This window comes from Sus scrofa, chromosome 14 (assembly GCF_000003025.6).
Source record: "Sus scrofa isolate TJ Tabasco breed Duroc chromosome 14, Sscrofa11.1, whole genome shotgun sequence".
NCBI lineage: Eukaryota > Metazoa > Chordata > Mammalia > Artiodactyla > Suidae > Sus > Sus scrofa.
The window spans coordinates 39,711,679-39,729,299 of record NC_010456.5 but is presented as its reverse complement, the minus strand read 5'-3'; the positions used below and the strand labels follow the sequence as shown (position 1 = coordinate 39,729,299).

The 17,621-nt window shown below is 38.1% G+C and overlaps 1 protein-coding gene across 10 annotated transcripts in view; it reads right to left on the bottom strand.

The window, feature by feature from the left end:
• TMEM116 (transmembrane protein 116) overlaps positions 1-17,621 on the bottom strand; it is a 116,875-nt gene that overhangs the window by 83,314 nt on the left and 15,940 nt on the right. For 8 of the 10 annotated variants that reach the window (XM_021074212.1, XM_005657328.3, XM_005657329.3 and 5 more), the window contains 3 exons: positions 17,117-17,163; positions 16,569-16,632; positions 259-390 (listed from right to left, as the gene is read on the bottom strand). In XM_021074212.1, coding sequence (XP_020929871.1) covers positions 259-390; positions 16,569-16,632; positions 17,117-17,163 — 243 coding nt within the window. Of the gene's footprint in view, positions 1-258; positions 391-465; positions 852-16,568; positions 16,633-17,116; positions 17,164-17,621 lie in introns of those variants that run through there. The other 2 variants (XM_021074211.1, XM_021074217.1) reach the window with 2 other exon arrangements.

Here is a 17,621-nt window from a genome sequence, read left to right as displayed (position 1 = left end):
CAGGTACAGCCCTATGGAAAAAAAAAAAAAGAGCAGATTATATCTGGCTGATTTTAATTATCTTTTTGTTTCTCTGAATTTTCCAAATTTCCTATAATAAATAAGTAGTTTTTTAATGTGGAAATACAATAAAAGCTATTGTTTCTAAGTGTAACAAGAAAGAAAAGGGTCCCACTTCCCAGAATGGATTATCTTTGCTTCTTATTTAGATGACTGTACTTTTCTTGTAAGGTACTGTGACAATCTAGTAGCACTCACCTGTCCAACTGCTTGCAGGTTATAGCAGAAAATGTCCTTACTTGCTGCTGAAGTTCCATAGAGAAGTGCCTCCATGAGCCAACATATCCCCAGGAGCAGGTCAGAAAAGCTCAGATAAAAGATTGGCCTTATCTGTCAAAGTAATAAAATGCACAATGTCAAAAATGTAGCTGGGAGAATGTAACAATGAATTATTTTACGTTTTACCTTTCTAGAGGGAAACTGGGCATAACTTTCCAGGGTCCTCTGCTGTTGGTTGACTGTGGGGAATATAAAGGAATACTCTACGTAGGAAGGAATCTGTAATCACAACTATTCCAACTGTTCTGACATCAGAATACTTATGGGTGTACCAGCATTGGAATTTCTTCCTCACAGTTACTTCTTCCTCAGATAGCGGGTCAAAGGAAAGAATGGAAAAATGAGAAATTTTATGATGGATATATATCACAAATGGGAATTTTTACATGCTCTAGTTGCAAAGCCAACATCTTCCAACAAAAGGAAATGAGATTATCACCTGTGTGTTTTGGGTTATGGTTGAAAACTCAAAGAAAATGGAAACAGGGTTTTTTATTTTCATATAGTTTAATTTACATTTTTTCTTGGAGTTCCCATTGTGGTGCAGTACAAACGAATCTGACTAGTATACATGAGGATGTGGGTTCGATCCCTGGCCTCACTCAGTGAGTCGGGGATCCAGCATTGCCGTGAGCTGTGGTGTAGGTCACAGAAGAGGCTCAAATCTGGCATTGCTGTGGCTGTGGTATAGGCCAGCAGCTTTAGCTCCAATTTGACCCCTAGCCTGGGAACCTCTTTATGCCAGTGGCTGTAGTGTTAAAAAACAAAACAAAACATTTTTTCTTTATCAAAGTATAACTGACAAATAAAATTGTAAGACACTTAAAATACATGTAATGATTTGATGTGCATATACATTGTGAAAGGATTTCCCCCAAGTTAATGAACACATCCATCAACTCACACATTTATGCTTTTGACATCTGATAACATTTACATCCTATTCTCTGAGAAAAATTTCAATTACACAATACAGTGTTATCAATTATGGTCACTATGTTATATATTAGATCCCTAGACCTTATTCATCTTATAGGTTTTCATATCAAGGAAAGGTCCAGGTGGAGAAAAATATCAGTATGAATTGTATATGTTGTCTTTCAATTTCTGACCACACTAGTGAAGTTTGTCAATCTCACCTTCTAGTATCCTTCTACTTTTGGCCTCCCCACTCCCACTTTTCTGAAAATTGTTTAGGTCCTTCTATAGAGAATATTATAAAATGTTTATTTAAAGACACCAAAGATTTATGGTGAAGAAACATACTATGTTCATGGTTGGTAAGACCCAATATTATGAAAATGTCAGTTCTGCTTAAACTTATACACAGGTTAAATGCAATTTCAATTATATCTCTACATATTTTCTTGTGGGATTTGACAAAGTTGACTTTAAATCTAATACTGAAACACAATATATCAAGTTAACCACAACATTCTTAAAGAAAAAGGAGAAGGAGGACGTGTCCTACACATATCAAAACAATATAAAGCTAGACTGCAATAGCGTGGTAATAGCCCAGAGATGGACAAATAGACCAATGGAACAGGAGAGCCCAAAACAAACCTAAACACATATATAAAATTTTGATATATGACAGAGGTAGCTTTTTAGATGAATAGAGAAAGGACAGACTTTTCAAAATGTCTTACTAGGTATCCATATGAATAAAAATGAAATTGGGCCCCTACTTTCTATCTCATACATTCAAAAATCAGTTCCAATTAGTTTAAAGACCTACATGGGAAAGATAAAATTTATAAAGGTTTTTTTTAAAATATATATAGGTGAATGTCTTCAACTCCCGGTTAGGGAAAGTTCTTCCTAAATAAAACACAAAAAGCTCTACAAGAAATAATTGAAAAAAACTGCCCATATTAAAATGAAAAATGTGGAGTTTCCATTGTGGTGCAGTGGAAACGAATCCGACTAGGAACAATGAGGTTGCGGGTTCAATCCCTGGCCTTGCTCAGTGGGTTAAGGATCTGGTGTTGCCGTGAGCTGTGGTGTAGGTTGCAGATGTAGCTCGGATCTAGTGTTGCTGTGGCTCTGGTGTAGGCTGGTGGCTACAGCTCCAATTGGACCCCTATCCTGGGAACCTCCACGTGCCACAAGAGTGGGCCTAAAGAGACCAAAAAAAAAAAGAAAAAAAGAAAAATGTCTATGTCAAAAGCACCACAGGTGATCTTGCTGTGGCGCAACAGGGTCATTGGCATCTCTGTAGTACCAGAACGCAGATTCAATCCCAAAGCACAGTGGGTTAAAGGATCCAGCATTATTGCAGCTGCAGTGCAGGTCATAACTGCAGCTTGAATCTCATGCCTGGCCCAGGAACTCCATATGCAGAAAGGTGGCCAAAACAGGAAAAAAAAAAAAAAAAAAAAAAAAGACACCACAAAGAAAGCAAAAAGACAAACCACAAGGTGGGAAAAGATATTTTTAACACATATAACTAACAAAGGACCACTGTTCAAACAATATTAAAAACAAAACAAAAAATCTCACCAAGCAATAAGAAAAACCAATAGAAAAAATGGGCAAAAGATTTGAACAAGTATTTAAAGAAGAAATCCAAATGGTCATCAATATATGAAAATATGCCTGACCCCATTAATAATCAAGTAAATCAAAAATTAAAACTACAAGTAGACCAAAAATAAATAAATAAATAAAACCACAATGAGGCAAAAATTACACATCCATGGCAAACATTATTAAAGTCTGACAATATCAAGTATTAATACAAACATAAAGCAATGGGACCTCTCATACATTGCTGGCACACCTATTTGGAAAATGTTTGGCATTATCTAGGGGATATGCATATCCTGTAACAATTCTGTTATTAGGTAAATACACTACAGAAATTTTTGATGTGCCCACCAGAAGATACATACATGATTGTTTATAGCAGCATAGGTAGATAAACTGTGGTACATTCATAATATAGAATTCTAAACATCAATGAAAAAGAAATGAACCAGGAGATCTCTTGCAGCACAGCAGGTTAAGGATACGGTGTTGTCACTGCAGCTGCCCAGATTGCTGCTGTGGCACAGGTTCAATCCCTGGCCTAGGAATTTCCACATGCCCTGGGTTCAGCCAAAAGTAAAGAAAAAAGAATACCAGAGCTATCTATACACAACAACATGGATAAATCTCACAAGTAATATTGAGGGACAAGAAGTTCCCGTTGCGGCGCAGTGGAAATGAATCCGACTAGTATCCATGAGGATGCAGGTTTGATCCCTGGCCTCGATCAGTGGGTTAAGGATCTGGCATTGCTATGAGCTGTGGTGTAGGTTGCAGACTTGGCTTGGATCCAGCATTGCTGTGGCTGTGGCGTAGGCCAGTGGCTACAGCTCTGATTCAACCCCTAGCCTGGGAACTGCCACATGCTGCGAGTGCAGCCCTAAAAAGAAAAAAAAGAAAACAGAAAAAAAAATTGAAAAAAAGCAAATCACAAAACAATAAATGCCAAAGAATACAGATAGCGTTTTTCCATTTATGTCAAGTTCAGAAACTTAAAACTAAATTGTTTGGGGGGAGTTCCCTCTGTGGCTCAGTGATAATGAACCCAACTAGTATCCATGAGGACACTGGTCTGACCCCTGGCCTTGCACAGTGGGTTAGAATATGGCATTGCTGTGAGCTTTGGGGTAAGATCACAGTTGTGGCTCGGATCCTGAGTTGCTGTGGCTGTGGTGTAGGCTGGCAGCTACAGCTCCAATTCGACCCTGGGAACTTCCATATGCCATGGGTGCAACCCTAAAAAGACACACAAAAAAATTTTTTTAGGGATGTACACAGTACTGGTAAAACTGTACATAAAAGCAAAGAAATGATTAAACAAAAATCTGAATATGGAGTTCCCGTCGTGGCGCAGTGGTTAACGAATCCGACTAGGAACCATGAGGTTGCGGGTTCGGTCCCTGCCCTTGCTCAGTGGGTTAACGATCCGGCGTTGCCGTGAGCTGTGGTGTAGGTTGCAGACGCGGCTCGGATCCCGCGTTGCTGTGGCTCTGGCGTAGGCCGGTGGCTACAGCTCCGATTGGACCCCTAGCCTGGGAACCTCCATATGCCGCAGGAGCGGCCCAAGAAATAGCAACAACAACAACAACAAAAAGACCAAAAAAAAAAAAAAAATCTGAATAGTGGTTACTGCTAGAGGTGGAGGGGGGGTTGTTACCGGGAAGGAACACAATAGGAATGTTTAGGCAATTTCTATTCCTTGTCCCTAGTTTTCATTTATAATCATTCATTATACAGTAGTAAGGGTTTTATGAACTCTAAACCATGGCTGATATATATCTCACAATAAAAAGTAAATCAAAAAATTTTTAAGTTATCATCAGATGCTAAGAATTAATCTCCTCACCTACACAAAAGGGAATTTTTCTCCTAGCTTTTGTCCAAATGAGAGGAAAGTTAAGATGCTAATACCTTGACAGTAGACGTAAATGGTCAAGTTGTTTTGGCTAACAAAAAGAAAATAATATTTTAAACTGTATTTACTAAATATCAGATTTTTTTTAAGGGCTGCACCCATGGCATATGGAAGTTCTCAGGCTAGAGGTCAAATTGGAGCTATAGCTGCCAGCCTACGCCACAGCCACAGCAATGCTGGATCCGAGCCACATCTTCGACCTACACCACAGCTTATGGCAATGCCACATCCTTAACCCACTGAGCGAGGCCAGGGATCGAACCTGCATCCTCATGGATACTACTTGGGTTTGTTACCACTGAGCCACTACAGGAACTCCCAGATATTATTATTTTAACCACAATATATCCTTTGCTCTAGGTAAGCCTTTTAAAGTTCTAGCCAGGTGGCATATTCATAGGTTTTACGGGCCCATGACCTACCACAAGGTTAGAAATGTTAATGGGCAAAAATTAAAAATGAATACTAAATAAACTCTAGAGTGCAAAGGCAACCATGCAGCTTTTGTAAGCAAGAATATAATCATTGTCATTGATTCAAGAAATAGCCTTATACATAGGGGCCTGTTTGCCATTAAAACATACACAAACTCTTTGCCAGGGAAATAAAGAATAAAAAGAGGTTTATGTATTTCACTCATGGTTGGAAAATCATGAGTTCTAGTAACAAGAAATAAAATCAATTGAATAACAAAATTTAACTGAGCACCTATTACTGAAATAAAAAAAAGATTTCACCCCTTCTATGTTTAACAAGATACTATGTCAAAGATAATACCAAAAAATGTAAGATATAGGCCGTACTTTAAGGAATATGCAGTCAGCACAGTGCTTGATAATCAGAAAGACATGAAAAGCTTATGACACAATCCTGAATATGAAAGCAAAAACTCTTTTTAAAAATATTTATATAGGAGTTCCTAAAAACAACAAAATCACAACCAAATGCTGAGCAATCTTCAATCAAATGGGCTTGAAACTTTCAAAAAGATATCCTAATCCAGAAGACAAAAAGGAGGCCACATCAAGAGGTAGGAGGAATGATTACACGATATAAGCAACCCCATACCTCATGGCTGGGAAGGCCACAGACTGGAAAGTAGCTGTATCACAGAAACTCACCTACAGGAGTGAGAGTTCTGAGCCCCATGTCAAGTCCCCATGCCTGGGGATCTGGCATTGGGAGAAAGAGCCCCTGGAGCATCTGGCATTGAAGGCCAGTGGGGCTTGTGTGCAGGAGCTCCATGGGACTGGGGGAAATGGAGATCCCATTCATAAAAGCACACACAGACTTTCATGTGCACTGGGTCCCAGGGCAAAGCAAAGTCTCCATAGGAATCTGGGTCAGACCTGGCTGCTGTTCTCAGAGGATCTCCTGGGAAAACAGGGGGTGACTGTGGCTTGTTGTGAGGGAAGGACATTGGAAGCAAAGCTCTTGGGAATCTTCATCAGTGTATGTTTCTCTGGAGGTGGCCATTTTGGGAAAATCTGGCCCCACCCATCAGTGCTGAGAAGCCCCAGGCCAAACAACAATCCAGGTGGGATCACAGCCCTGCCCATCAGTAAGCATGCTGTCTAAAGACCCTCCTAAGCACACAGCCACCTCTAATCTCACCCAGAGACAAAGCCCCACCCACCAGAGGGATAGGAATCAGCTCCACCTACCAGTGGGCAGGTACCAGTCCCTCCCATCAGGAAGCCTACAGCAAGCCCCATACCAACTTTAGCCACAAGGGGGGCAGGCACCAGAAGTAAAAGAGGCTACAACTCTATTATCTGGAAAAAGCTCACCACACCAAAAACCTGAAAATGGAAAGACAGAGAACTCTAACCCAGATGAGGGAGAAAGAAAAAACCCCAGAAAATCAGCTAAGTGATCAGGAGATTCTCAGCCTCCAAGAAAAAGACTTTAGACTGTTGATGCTGAAGATGATGCAAGACATTGGAAAGAAACTGAAGGCAAAGATGGATAACTTACAGGAAACACTAACCAAAGAGATACAAGATATAAAACTTAAGCAAAAAGAGATGCAGAATACAATAACTGAAATAAAAAATTCATTAGAAGCAGCCAACAGGAGAATATAGGAGGCAGAAGATGGAATAAGCGAGGTGGAGGACAGATGAGTGGAAATCACAGATGCAGAACAGAAAAGAGAAAAAAGATTGAAAACAAATGAAGCGAGTCTCAGAGAACTCTGGGACAACATTAAATGCATCAACATCCATATTATAGGGGTGCCAGAAGGAGAAGAGAAAGAGAAGAGGACAGAAAAAATATTCCAAGAGACAGCCGAAAACTTCCCTAACATGGGAAAGGAACCACTCACTCAAATCCAGTAAGCACAACAAGTACCATATAAAATAAACCCAAGGAGGAATACATCAAGACACGTATTGATCAAACTGACCAAAATTAAAGACAAAGAGACAATATTGAAAGCAGCTAGGGAAACAAACCAAATAATATACCAGGGAACCCCGAAAAGGTTATCAGCAGATTTTTCAGCAGAAACTCTGCAGGTCAGAAGGGCGTGGCATGATATACTTAATGCAATGAAAGGAAAAAACCTCCAACTAAGATTACCTTACCCAGAAAGCCTCTCATTTAGATCTGAAGGAGAAATCAAAAGCTTCACAGATAAGCAAAACCTAAGAGAATTCAGCACCACTAAACCAGCTTTACAACAAATACTAAAGGAACTTCTCTAGACAGAAAAGAAAAGGCTGCAACCAGAAACAAAATATATACAAATGACAAGGCTCACCCGTGAAGGTATATATACAATAAAGATAAAAAATCATCCACACACAATTATGTCACCAAAATCAGAAATCATGAGAAGAGGAGGGTACAAATGTAGGACAAAGGAGATGCACTTCCAATTAAGAAAGCAACGACTTGAAACAATCTTGTGTATATATACAGAGAGAGACTCTTATATCAAAACTTCAGAGTAACTAAAAACCAAAAATCTACAATTGATACACACACAAATAAGAAAAATTAACTCAAATACAATACTAAAGATAGTCATGAAACCACAAGAGGACAGAACAAGAGAAGAAGGGAAGAAAAAAGAGCAACAAAAACAAATCCAAAGCAATTAATAAAATGGCAATAAGAACATACATGTCAATAATTACCTTAAATGTTAATGGACTAAACGCCCCAACCAAAAGACAGAGACTGGATGAATGGACACAAAAACAAGATCCATATATATGCTGTCTTCAAGAGACCAACATTACTTCTAGGGACACATACAAATTGAAAGTGAGAGGATGGAAGGAAATATTTCATGCGAACGGGAATCAAAAGAAAGCTGGCGAAACAATACTCATATCAGACAAAACAGACCTTAAATTGAAGAATATTTTAAGAGACAAGGAAGGTCACTACATAATGATCAAAGGATCAATCCATGAAGAAGATAGAACAATTTTAAGTATCTATGCACCCAACATAGGTTCACCACAATATGTAAGGCAGCTGCTAACAACCTTAAAAGGACAAATTGACAATAACACAATAATAGTGGGGGACTTTAACACTCCTCTTACAGCAATGGACAGATCATTCATACAGAAAATCAATAAGGAAACACAACCCCTGAATGCAGCATTAGACCAGAAGGACTTAGTAGATATTTATAGGACATTCCATCCAAAAGCAACAGAATACACATTCTTCTCAAGTCCACATGGAACATTCGCTAAAATTGATTACATCCTGGGCTACAAAGCAAGCCTCAGAAACTTTAAGAAAATTGAAATTATATCAAGCATTGTCTCCAACCAAACGCTATATGACTGGAAATCAACAATAAGAAAAAAAACTGCAAAAAACACAAACACGTGGAGACTAAACAACATGCTATTAAACAACCAATGGATCACTGAAGCAATAAAAGAGGAAATTTAAAAATACCTAGAAGCAGGGATTTCCCATCATGGCTCAGTGGTTAACGAATCTGACTAGGAGCCATGAGGTTGTGGGTTCGATACCTGGCCTCGCTCAGTGGGTTAGGGATTGGGCATTGCCATGAGCTGTGGTGTAGGTCACAGACACAGCTTAGATCCTGTGTTTCTGTGGCTCTGGCATAGGCCGGCAGCTACCACTCTGATTGGACGCCTAGCCTGGGAACCTCCATATGCTGTGGGTGAGCCCCTAGAAAAGACAAAAAAAAAAAAAAAAAAAAAAAACCTAGAAATGACAACAAAGATACTACCCTCCAAAACCTATAGATGCAGCAAAAGCTGTTCTAAGAGGAGTTTATAGCAATACATGCCTGCCTCAGGAAACAAGAAAAAGCTCAAATAAACAACCTAACTTTACATCTAAAGCAGCTAGAGAGAAAAGAACAGACAAGACCTAAAGTTAGTAGAAGGAAAGCAATCATAAAGGTCAGAGCAGAAATCATGAAATAGAAACGAAGAAAACCATAGAAAAGATGAATGAAACGAAAAGCTGGTTCTTTGAAAAGATCAGCAAAATTGATAAACCCTTAGCCAGACTTATCAAGAAAAAAAGAGAGGACTCAAATCAATAAAATTAGAAATGAAAAGGGAGAAGTAACAACAGACATCACAGAAATACAAAGGATCATAAGAGACTACTACAAGCAACTATACGCCGATAAAATAAGACAACCCAGAAGAAATGGAAAAATTCTTAGAAAAGTACAATCTTCCAAGACTAAAACAAGATGAAATAGAAAAGATGAATGGACTAATCACAAGTACTGAAATTGAAACTGTGATTAAAAAACTTCCAACAAACAAAAGTTCAGGACCAGATGGCTTCACAGGTGAATTCTATCAAACATTCAGAGAAGACCTAACCACCTAGCCTTATGAAACTATTTCAAAAAATTTCAGAGGAAAGGACATGCCCAAACTCTTTCTATGAGGCCACCATCACCCTGATACCAAAACCAGACAAAGATACCACAAAAAAAGAAAATACAGGCCAATTTCACTGATGAACATCAATGCAAAAATCCTCAACAAAATACCAGCAAACCACATCCAACAATACATTAAAAGGATTGTACATAATCAAGTGGGATTTATCCCAGAGATGCAAGGGCTCTTCAATATCCACAAATCAATCAGTGTGATATACCACATTAACAAATGGAAGAATAAAAACCATATGATCCTCTCAATGGATGCAGAAAAAGCCTTTGACAAAATCCAATACCCATTTCTGATTAAAAACCCTTCAGAAAGTGGGCATAACAAGAACCTACCTCAACATAATAAAGGCCATATATGACAAACCCACAGTTAACATCATTCTCAATGGTGAAAAGCTGAAAGAATTCCCACTGAGATCAGGAACAAGACTACTCTTCAACATAGTTTTGGAAGTCCTAGTCACAGCAATCAGAGAAGTAAAAGAGATAAAAAGGAATCCAAATTGGAAATGAAGAAGTAAAACTATCACTATTTGCACATGACATGATACTATACCTAGAGAATCCTAAAGACTCTACCAGAAAACTGTGAGAGCTCATCCATGAATTTGGTGAAGTCGCAGGATGCAAAATTAATACACAGAAATCAACAGCATTTCTATACACTAACAATGAAAGATCAGAAAGAGAAATTAGGGAAGCAATCCCATTTACTGTCACATCCAAAAGAATAGAATACCTAGGAGTAAACCTAGCTAAGGAGACAAAAGACCTGCACTCTGAAAACTGTAAGACACTGATGAACAAAATCAGAGATGACACTCATAGATGGAAAGACATACCATGCTCGTGGATTGGAAGAGTCAATATTACCAAAATGACTATACCACCCAAGGCAAACTACAGATTCAGTGCAATCCCTATCAAATTACCAAGGACATTTTTCACAGAACTCGAACAAAATATGTTAAAATTTGTTTGGAAGCACAGAAGACCCAGAATAGCCAAAGATATCCTGAGAAAGAAAAATGGAGCTGGAGGAATCAGGCTCCTGGACTTCAGACAATATTACAAAGCAACAGCCATCAAAACCATATGGTACTGGCACAAAGATAGACATATAGATCAGTGGAATAGGATAGAAAGCCCAGAATTAAACCCACGCACCTACAGCCAACTTATCTATGACAAAGGAAGAAAGGATACACAATGGAGAAAGCACAGCTTGTTCAATAAGTGGTGCTGGGAAAACTGGACAGCCACATGGAAAAGAATGAAAGTGGAACACTTCCTAACACCATACACAAAAATATAAATAATCAAAATGGATTAAAGACCTAGATATAAGACCAGACACTATAAAACTCTTAGAGGAAAACATAGGCCAAATACTCTCTGACATAAATGACAGCAACATCTTCTCAGATCCACCTCTTAGAGTAATGACAGTAAAAACAAACATAAATAAATGGGACTTCATTAAACTTAAAAGTTTCTGCACAGCAAAGGAAACCCTAAACAAAACAAGAAGACAACCCACAGAATGGGATAAAATCTTTGCAAGTGAATCAACTGACAAGGGATTAATCTCCAAAATTTATAAATACCTTCTGCAGTTTTATACCAAAAAAACAAACAACCCCATCAAAAAATGGGCAGACGATCTAAACAAATAGTTCTCCAAAGAAGACATAATACAGATGGCCAAAAAACACATGAAAAGATGTTCAACATCACTCATTCTTAGAGAAATGCACATCAAAACCACTATGAGGTACTTCCTTACACCAGCCAGAAGGGCCATCATCAAAAAATCTACAAACAATAAGTTCTGGAGAGGGTGTGGAGGAAAAGGAACCCTATTATACTGTTGGTGGGATTGTAAATTGGTGCAACCACTGTGGAAAACAGTATGGAGATTCCTCAGAAAACTAAACATAGAACTACCATTTGATCCAGCAATCCCACTCCTGGGCATCTATCCAGAGAATACCATGATTCGAAAAGACACATGTACTCCAATGTTTGTTGCAGCACTCTTTTCAATAGCCAAGACATGGATATAACCTAAATGTCCATCAACAGAGGAGTAGATCGAGAAGATGTGGTACATATACACAATGGAATATTACTCAGCCATTAAAAGGAACGAAATACCAGCATTTTTAGCAACATGGATGGACCTAGAAATTATCATGCTAAGTGAGGTCAGTCAGACAATGAGACATGAACATCAAAAGCTATCACTTACATGTGGAATCTGAAAAAAGGACAGACTGAACTTCTTTGCAGAACAAATACTGACTCACAGACTGAAAAACTTATGGTTTCCAAAGGAGAGAGGTTGGGATGGAAATGCTATATCATGGTACAATGATAAGTGTAATAAATTCATTGAGTAATATAAAAAAAAGTGATTTAGGGGTTCCCATTGTGGCTCAGTGGAAACAAATCTGACTAGTATCCATGAGGACACAGGTTCAATCCCTGGCCTTTATCAGTGGGTTAAGGATCCGGCATTGCTGTGATCAGTGGTGTAGGTCGCAGATGCAGCTTGAATCTGATGTTGCTGTGGCTGTGGCGTAGGCCAGTGGCTATCACTCGGGTCCACCCCTCACCTGGGAACCTCCAAATGCCAAAGATGAGGCCCTAATAAGACCAAAAAAAAAAGTGATTTAAAATTACTGCCTGAGGGAGTTCCCGTCGTGGCACAGTGGTTAACAAATCCAACTAGGAACCATGAGGTTGCGGGTTCAGTCCCTGCCCTTGCTCAGTGGGTTAACGATCCGGCATTGCCGTGAGCTGTGGTGTAGGTTGCAGACACAGCTCAGATCCCATGTTGCTGTGGCTCTGGCGTAGGCTGGCAGCTACAGCTCTGATTAGACTCCTAGCCTGGGAACCTCCATATGCTGCAGGAGCAGCCCAAGAAATGGCAAAAAGACAAAATAAAATAAATAAAATAAAATAAAATAACTACCTGAAAATGGTACTTATCTGTTGTTAATGGGACAGATATCAATGTCTGTTGATATCAAATGAAAAGAAAACTCTCAGAAAATGCCAAATTGTCTTGCAGGGAAATTGTTTAGTCCTTTTATTAACCAGGAACAAGTTTTACCACAGACTAAGTTTGGGCTTTTCCTAAACCTAATGTCTAGGTTTTTTAAAGCTGCTTAGTTTAGTCCTGCCATCATTTTTCAGGAGGAATTTTCTAAAAGAGATTCAGTTTTCAGGGAGATTCTTGTGTGTCTATTAAACAACTGTGTAGGATATGTAATTCACCTTTTCTGAAGGCATATTTGTGAGAGCATGTTTATAAGTTGGAATGAGAGCAGGTGCTCTAAAAAAGTGGGAGCACTCAGTGGGAGGTGTGTTTGAGAAACACATGCTTAAACAAAGTTAAACAGTTGTCTTTCTGAAGGGTATCATAGAGCTTTGAATATACTATTGTATAATGCAAATCTCTAAGAGGTTAGTGAGAATGTACTTTCCTTGTATTTGACCCCCAAAACCTTCTTCAAAGCAACAGTAAAGATGAGTGTTTCTAGGAGTGCTCTGTGGAAAAGAAAGGCTATTACAGGAAAAAGGTATTTGAATGGTTCCCACCTGCTTGGGTAAAAAAATGTCATATTCCCTTTGCCAGCATAAATTCCTAATAGATATTTTTCACATAAAAAAACAGAAATATTGGGGAGCAGGATTTTGGAAGAATATTAATGTGAATTGCTTTAGGTCTTTCACCTCTCCATGATAGATGTGGAGCCAGAACCTTCCTAGGGAAAGGCTTTTACACAGCATTGTGTCCCTGCACCTTTTTTTGCTCTTAATTTAGATAAGATGAATGCAAATATATATGGTTATTTACTTATTTTTCTCTTTTTTGGCCACTCTGCAGCATATGGAGTTCCAAAGAAGTTACAAAGAATATCAAAAGTGACCCTCATGGGGAAACAAAGTCCTACAAGTACAGTGAGTATATCTGCCTCAAGTTTGTTTTTTGAATAACACTGGCTGGCCTTGTTAACACTTGAAACACTTAAAGTCTTCTCTCTTTAGGTTGCCTCCCTCAGCCACTGTCTAATCAGCTAGTCCCTTCAAAGATTTCTCATGGATTTTTCCAATTTACCATAATTATTAATTTAATAACTTTTATCTTTTTAAAATTATGCCTTCCATGTGCTTTTGTTGTTAAAAATGTTATCTGATTAAGAAATAAAACAGGAGTACAACTGACACTTTTAAGCCGGAAAAATTGAAATCCTCCCTAGACCAAGAAAATAGAATGTGTAGGAAGCACTAAATTAATGATTACTAAGGTACTTTAGGCTCTGCTTATGTAAAAGGTATAAAAACTGAAGCCCGAGAAATTAAAGGTCACATCCCAGACCAAAGTAGACCCCCTATCTTTATAAAGCTCTGTCTACCAGAGATCACCCTAGAGCAGTGGTTCTCAACCAGAAGTAACTGCCTCTCCCAGGAGATATTTGGCAATATTTGAAGATATTTTTGATTGTCACAACTCAGTGAAGAAAGTAGTTGCTGCTACATTTAATGGGTAAAGTCTGCTAAACATCCTAAGATGCAGGACAGCCACTCACAATAAACCAGCTAACCCAAAAGATTAAGACTACTGAGACTGAGAGTCTCTGCTTACCTCTCTCCACTATGTAACTCATATTTTATTAACTTAAGCACATATGAACTCAGATTTCAACAAATATTCAGCAAATAAACAGTAGGGAAATCTGAATCCACAGGAAGATGTGTGGCCTAAAATTACTTCGGCAAGCAATGATTACAAGTATCAAGACTTCTACTTTCTAGTTTTACTTACATAATCACATTGTACATCTGAAATTCAAAATTCTTTTTATTAGGTATTATATTTCAGTGGTTTAAAATGTATCTGAGTAAAGGCTTTGGAACAAGACAAGTCTAAACTTAAATTCTAGCTCTAACACTTACTAGCTTTGAGAATTTATGAAAGTTCCTCACCTTTCTAAGATTCCATTTCTCCATATATAATATCAGACTAATAATATTTACCTCAGAGGTGTTTTAAGGCTTAAATGAAAATATGTATTTAAAACACTGGGCACCTGTACCTAGAATATAATAAATACTAAAATTTGTGTTTAATTTAAAGAGGGATTGTAGTTAAGAATTGGACTTTTGAAAAATCCCTGCCCTGCTACTTACAGTGTAATTTGAACAAGTTATTTCATGGCTTTGAACCCCAATTTCTTCATCTATAAAATGGGACTAATACATCCCTCTCATAGGAGAGTGATGCGGACCAACAACGTAAACTATGTAAAACATTCAGCGTAGTTGAAACACAGTTAAGTGTTCAGCCTAAGAGTAAAGTGGGCCCAATAAAACCCAATAACATTTTCCACATTACAAAAGCTCTCCCATACAGGTCCTAAACTACGTTTTGCTTAATGTTGTGCCACTTGGCCTAGTTAAAAAAAAAACAGTTGTTATATTTCTCTTAAAATCTTTACTGAACTGGCAAAAATATCACTCTTTCCAGCACTCTCTCAACCTTTCTGGAATTTTGTTGGGTTGATTTTGATTTTTCTTTAACACCTTAAAAATATACAATTTTAATTTGTCTATTATACCTCAATAAAAGGAAGGTTTTTGATCTTTTTGGTACATATAGTTCTACACAGGATGAATTTTTGCTCTATCTCTCACTGTTAAATTGTAACCACCTAGAAGGCCAGGACAGCAAAATAATTATCTTTTGTATAGCAGTCTTTAAACTATTTCTAGCCCCACCAACAATTTTACCAAAATATCAACATCAGAAAATTTACCTCTAGGAGTTTCCGTTGTGGCTCAGTGGTTAACGAATCCGACTAGGAACCATGAGGTTGCAGGTTTGATCCCTGGCCTTGCTCAGTGGGTTAAGGATCCGGTGTTGCCGTGAGCTGTGGTGTAGGTTGCAGACTCTGCTCCGATCTCAAGTTGCTGTGGTTCTGGCATAGGCCAGCGGCTACAGCTCTGATTTGACCCCTAGCCTGGGAACCTCCATATGCCTCAGGAAAGGCCCAAGAAATCGTAAAAAGACAAAAAAAAAAAAAAAAAAAAAAAAAGAAAGAAAGAAAAAAGAAAACTCACCTCTAGGCAAGACCCTACCATGTTTAGAGTGAATATGGACTTCAAACAATATTTATTTTTAGCCATGCCCAAGGCATGCAGCAGTTCCTGGGCCGGGGATCAAACCCACACCTCAGCAGCTATCCAAGCCACATCAGCAACAATGTTGGATCCTTAACCCCTGCACCACCAGAGAAATCCTCCTTAACTTTAATAATTAATGCACATCCCCCAAAAAATCTGTATTTATCCACTAATCCACATTTAGTCAATCCCTCAGCATTCATCATCATAGTTAAAATTACTATCTAAAAGAAAAGGGCGGAGTTCCCCTCATGGCTCAGTGGTTAAACAAATCCAACTAGGAACCAGGAGGTTGCGGGTTCGATCCCTGCCCTTGCTCAGTGGGTTAAGGATCCCTGGTGTTGCCGTGAGCTGTGGTGTAGGTCGCAGACATGGCTCGGATCCTACGTTGCTGTGGCTCTGGCATAGGCTGGCGGCTACAGCTCTGATTAGACCCCTAGCCTGGGAACCTCCATATGCCGCGGGAGTGGCCCAACAAATGGCAAAAAGACAAAATAAATAAATAAATAAATAAATAAAAGAAAAGGGCGATCTATTTGGCAATGCCTAAAATATCTCAATGTATCAAAATGACAAATTTACAAACAATTCACATAATTATTCCATCATTTATAGGTGACACCCCTATTTATTTCAAAGTTCAAATCCAGCACAAAAAAGAATGCTCACCTCTGGAGATTTCTGTATATTCTGGAATATAGCATAAGCAATAAGTGAACTTGAACCTATAACACTGAAATAAAAGACTATCATTAAACAGGACAATTGAGGCTCCTTCATTTTTGCTACTGATTTTTTTTTACAGATTTATTGACATAAATATAAAATGCACGGCACATATGTTTTAAAAATATGGACTGCTTCATGAATTTGTATGTCATCCTTGAACAGGGCCCATGCTAATCTTCTCTATTATCACGACAATTTTTAGTATATGTACTGCCAAAGTGAGCACTCTGCAAATGATTTTCCAAATCAATCCTGTTGAGTAAGTTGTCCTTTGATTTTTACTTGTTAGCCTTCAATCTGTTTTTATTATTGTTATTGATGTTATTACATTTTATTAATCAGAAAATATCAACATGGTAAAGAATAGCATTTCTCTCTAAATAAAGAGTAAAAGCGAATCCCCAAGAAAAAAATTGACACTTCAGAATTCTCCAGTTTTGCTTATACTAGTTTAAACTGTCACATTACATGAGATTAAATAAACTTACCTCAGAGTAGCCATAACAAACTGTATCCACTGTATTGCAGAAAAAAACTAAATAAAAAGAGAAAATGAGAATAAAATTAAGCCTTTTAAATTTAATATTTAACCTTACTCTTACTCTAATTTCACTGTTCATTAACTATCTGTGGAGAGCACAAATTCTTCTTCAGTGCCTAATCAAAATATATTGCAAGTCTGAGAATGAGTAGAAAAGGTGAATAGGCCCCTGGAAAGACAGTGTCTCTTTTTTTCTTCTCTTATTGCTACCTCTCTGGGTAGTGAGATAAAAAGAATAGAGAATACTGAAAACTACTGAAAAAAGAGAGTTGGATGAGAAAATTAATAAAGGAAAGAATAAAATAGAGACAAGGTAAAGTTAAATTTTGAGAGAGATTAGACAGATATGTGGAAAGAATGGGTAACAGAAAACAAAGATTAAATAAAGTTCACTGACAGAGAGCTAGAAAGACAAAGATAAAAAATAGTAAGCAACAGGGGAAAGGAAAAAA